The sequence below is a fragment of the Nicotiana attenuata genome, chromosome 5 (assembly GCF_001879085.1).
Source record: "Nicotiana attenuata strain UT chromosome 5, NIATTr2, whole genome shotgun sequence".
NCBI classification, from domain to species: domain Eukaryota; kingdom Viridiplantae; phylum Streptophyta; class Magnoliopsida; order Solanales; family Solanaceae; genus Nicotiana; species Nicotiana attenuata.
In genome coordinates this window covers 18,867,528-18,872,774 of record NC_031993.1, presented here as the reverse complement: position 1 = coordinate 18,872,774, position 5,247 = coordinate 18,867,528, and the positions used below count along the sequence as shown (strand labels likewise).

At 29.8% G+C, this 5,247-nt stretch overlaps 1 protein-coding gene across 1 annotated transcript in view; it reads right to left on the bottom strand.

Moving 5' to 3' along the window:
- The window catches only part of LOC109226306 (protein disulfide-isomerase-like), a 4,250-nt gene extending 3,643 nt beyond the window's left edge, over positions 1–607 (bottom strand). Inside the window, exon 1 of the mRNA XM_019391093.1 lies at positions 421–607. Within this exon, the coding sequence (XP_019246638.1) occupies positions 421–575 (155 nt within the window). The 5' untranslated portion in view covers positions 576–607. The remainder of the gene's footprint in view (positions 1–420) is intronic.

Here is a 5,247-nt window from a genome sequence, read left to right as displayed (position 1 = left end):
TATATATATATATAAAATGTGTGTGTGTAAAGTACTACATTTATATCTGACTCTATAACAGAAACTCCACAAACTATATCACACGGGCTTATATCATACCATTTCACACATCTAGACGGCTAAAAATCACTCGTTTTTATTCTGTTTGAACCGGAAGGAGCATAAATTAAGAATTCACTGAATTTTAATTCTTTTTTAAAAGACTAGAAAATCATGACTTTCCCAGAACAGCAAAATCTGTTAAATCGTAACACATAACGTTAAACTAAATCAACACATATATGATATATATGTGAATTCAGGATCTAAATTTGTCCAATTGAACCACATAACTCGTCCTAAATTCGTCTCTGATTTTTAAACAAAAAAAAAAAAAATCCTAAAAGGCAACATGCGGGAAAAAGATTAAGAAATAATTACCAGGGGGCGTAGAATTCAACGACAATGAAGTTGTGTTTGGTTACAACGTCAGTGAAGTTTGTATGGTCTAATGTTAACACATGCTCTTTTTCTTCTACTGCTACACAAACGGCAAAAACAACTGATAGAATCACCAAAATGCCTCTCCACACCATTTTCACTCTCTATATATGTATTTTTATGAGTATATCTAATAAAAAAATAGAGGATGTGACAAACTGAGAAAAAACCTGTCTTTTATAATGTTAAAATTCACAGGGGAGGATGGCCATGTCAGCTTGGTAGATGACGTGTAAAGTTGTGATTGGTCTTGGCATGTGTCAAAAGATTTTAACGGTTTGTAAGGAGAATCTGATTCCAAATTTTGTTATATTAACTATTTTTCAGATTTAATTTAAATTTTACATAGCACTAAATAGGAGATAAATTCAAGTCTTTTAATTCTTTTCCTTTTCTGTGTGTGGTCATGGGGATTATGTCAACTTTTTCCCTTTTTGGTTTCTTTTTGTTTACGACGTTTAATAACTTGTTTAACGTAAATTTGGCAAAATTATTAATACTGTAATATCTATTTATTATTTTGTTAATATAAGATTATAATTCAATTAACTTCCTAACATAGATTGGAGTACATGATACAGAGAACTATTGTTATTCTATTACCTAAGTTGGGGAGAAAATCATTTTCATCTCCCAACTTCATCTTAAAAATTAAACTCCTCCTCCAATATTAAACAATAGACATTTTGCTCTTCGAAACTCAATTGTATTTTTAAAATATCTATTTTACCCTCAATCTTATCAGCTTTGGTCTCTCTGTTTCTTTTTGACTTTTTAAAATTTTTAAAAAGTGAAAAACAGTAATCAACCATGCATAATTTATTGAAATTGAATAACATAAGAAATGGGCGCAATTAAAATATTAGAATAAAATAACTTATTAATATCAATCAAATAAAAGCTAGTGCACTATTATAAAAAATCTATCTATATAGAATAGGAGAAGCAAAAGCACTACATTAAGACAAGTGTCTTAACCACAAAAAGCCAAGTGGCAGCTAAGACAAAATAAACTACTTTTCTAACTGTTTTTTTTTTTGATTTTAAATTTTGAATTAGTTGGTTACACTACTTGAATTAATAAATATAGATATCTTATAATTATCAATAAAAATAAAAAAAAAACAAAAAAAATATTCTACTCATTCAAATTGGAGTTTTTAAAATTATTTTACAATAAAAAAACAAAAATCAAAAATTACCAATTCAAATTTATCTATATAGAATAGGAGAAGCAAGCACTACATTAAGACAAGTGTCTTAACCACAAAAAGCCAAGTGGCATTGCTAAGACAAAATAAACTACTTTTCTAACTATTTTTTTTAATTTTAAATTTTGAATTAGTTGGTTACACTACTTGAATTAATAAATATAGATATCTTATAATTTATCAATAAAAATAAAAAATACAAAAAAAATATTCTACTCATTCAAATTGGAGTTTTTAAAATTATTTTACAATAAAAAACGAAAAATCAAAAATTACCAATTCAAATTGGAGAGTAATTTCTTCCTAATATAGTAGTAGTAGTGTGTGTATATTTATATGGGAGTAGTTTATACTAAATTGGTAATTTATTAATAATTTGTATTTCAATTTAACAATATTAAGTAATGAATAATACAAAAAAATAGTTAGAATTATTATGAGAAAAGTCGTACATATACATATAACTAAAATTATAATAAACAAATAGTCATAAATACTATAAAAATAATTAAATCAAATGATATCGCAAAAATACATATACTTATCAAATTTCTCATGTAGGAAAATTTATTGAATAAATAGAACTCATAATTTCATAATGAAAAATACAAAAATATAAAGAAACTATTAGGATATTATATATATAACATTTATTAATTATTAAAAATGTTAGTACATTTTTTATGGAAATAATAAAAGGCTTATCTCTTTATACTTTTGATGAATAAAATTATATATATTATTTAAATTTTCAATAAGTATAAAATGAGAAAACTAATAAAATATTATAGTAGAAATTAATGTACAAAAAGAGGTGGATAAAGATAATTTTAAAATATTATATTTTTAATTAATTAATAAAAAAAATATAAATAAATAACACTCAAGAAAATTATTGATAAATTTAGATAATTGAAGAATTCTAAACAGTATAACATAAGTATAAAAATATATATTTCCAGAATAAGAAAATATATACATATGTTCTACTAGAAGAGAAGTAGTATCAAAATATTAAGCCAATTGACAAATTAAAAACATCACATTAGTAAATGTATAGTACTACGTACTTGCCAATTTAATAAATAAAAAATAAGGAATAAACAATTTATTTGATTACTATAATGCTTTGTATCCTTTGATTTTGTATAGATTTTATTATATTTATTTACACTCATTAAATAATAAAATAGTAACTAATATTTATTAAAATAATATGATATATTAGATCATAATTTTATAAGATTAATATTCTATCAAATTATTCGCGCATCGCGCGAGTTCTAACACTTGTAATAATTAAACATAGAGGGAGATTTCATAATAAATTCCTAAAATATTACATGTTTATACCTTATATGTTCTTTAAATTACAATTTAGAAAATATTTCAGTATTTAAGAATGCACACACACACATACATAATAAAGAATAAAAGAGAAAGTAAAACTTAAATATATACATAATATTGAAGTAACAATAAAAAAAATAAGGATAAATTTTGTTACAAATTCATAAAAGTACTATTCTAGTTAAATTTTATTGAGCACTTATAAAATTTATAATAAGGTATTTAAATTGGTAAAAAACTTATCTTATATAATATAATATAAAAAAATATATGCATAGAGGAGGAATTGAAAATTTCAAGGGTAAAATAGATAATGGACATGATAGGATTAAATATAATTGAATTAATTATGTAATCTAATATATATGAATTAAATAAATATGTCTTAATCTATTGGGCTAGCCCATTTAATTGGGTTGAAGTGATGAGCCCACTTTATTAAGCCCAAGAGGTCATCTTCCTAGAGGCACAGCACCACGTGTCAAATGACGTGGCACGCCAAGTCAAACGAAAGAGCCAATAGGATCGTGCCACGTGTCAAAATGACAAGGCATGCCAAGCCAAATTAAAAAGCCAATGAAACCGCGCCACGTGTGCAAGTGACATGTTCTGGCCAATTAAATGCGGCCTTGTCACTCTTCAATCTCATTGGTCGGAAAGAGTTTGTTCTTATCATAACTCTTCCCTCTCACAACTATAAATAGGGGTCTTCATAACCCAGAAAAGACACCAGAAGTTATAACAAGAAGCAAGAAAGAGCTGGTGGATCAAACGCTGCAAATTCCTCCACAAGTTTCAAGCTTCAAGCAATCAAGTTCAAGTTCAAGAAATCAAGTTCGAGCTCAAGAACGAAGAACAAATCAAGTTCAAGCTCAAGAACGAAGAACAAATCAAGGTTCAAGGAGTACGAGTTCAAATCAAAGTTCGCGCTAGTTGAATTCAAGATCATCGTTCGTGGCAACAAATATAGATTCAAGATCAAGCTCTAAAGCCCTTGAATTTATTTACTATTGGAAAGAAGAATCATAGGATTCATAGAGATTGTAACACTCAAATATTTGTAATAAAATACTACGATTGTTGCAATATTTTTCGGCCTGATTTTATTTTCTCGACGTAATTTATTGTCTACAAATTCTGGCACGCCCAGTGGGACAATCTCTACCTCTCATCTCAACTTTTCAATCACCAAAGTTTAAGAACATTGAAATGGCTTCAAAGAAAATCAACTCCAGTTCAACTTCCACCAAGGCTGCTAATTTCAGGTTTTATGCTGATGTAGAAAGCATCCTCGATGTTACCTTTGGAAGCTTTGGACCAGTTACGAGGAGCAAAGCAAGTTCGTTAGGACAACAAGCACCCCAAGTGTCTTCCGCATCAAACCCTGTTTCCGAATCTTCATCCTCAAAAGGAGCAATATCTTCCACAAACGCACCCGAAGGAGGAAGCGATGCTGCTGAAAAGATCAAGAAAACTCTTGTTCTGCTTGACCTCTCCAGATCCAAGCACTCTGTTGTGAAGGAAGATGATGATTCTTCAAGTGATGGATCCTCCCCACTTACTCCACATTAGCGTGATCCAATCAAGGATCAATTTGTGTGAAAATCCATGTTACTCTCCATCGTCCACGACAATCATGTAAGCTATGGTGACAAACACTTCATCTGTGGAGGAGCAGTTGGCAAAATTGACGGAAGATCCCTGGCTTGACCAAGTGCATGCAAAATCAAGATGCTAGAATTGACAAGCTAACAGATAGGGTGGGAATCTTGATGGAAGAAGAATCCACCCACGCACTTGGCAAGCTCCCAGAAGTTTAAGATATTGATCCTCCCCCAAGACAAGTCGCATCCGCTAAGGCTATCCCTGTCTCGTTTGAAGGGATGATTCCAGTCGATCAACTGAAGGAGTTCATTGAAGGAACCATTAAGAACAAGTATGAAGTTGCTGCCAAGTCCTCCTTTACATATGCAAAGCCGTAGAAGGGTCGATATGTTGAAGATGCCTACTGGCTATCAACCTCCAAAGTTTCAATAGTTTGACGGTAAAGGTAATCCAAAGCAACATGTAGCGCACTTCATTGAGACGTGCAACAATGCTGGGACTTATAGAGATTACCTCGTCAAACAGTTTGTCCGTTCGCTAAACGGAAATGCTTTTGATTGGTATACAGACCTCGAGGCGGGATCTATTGATAGCTGGGATC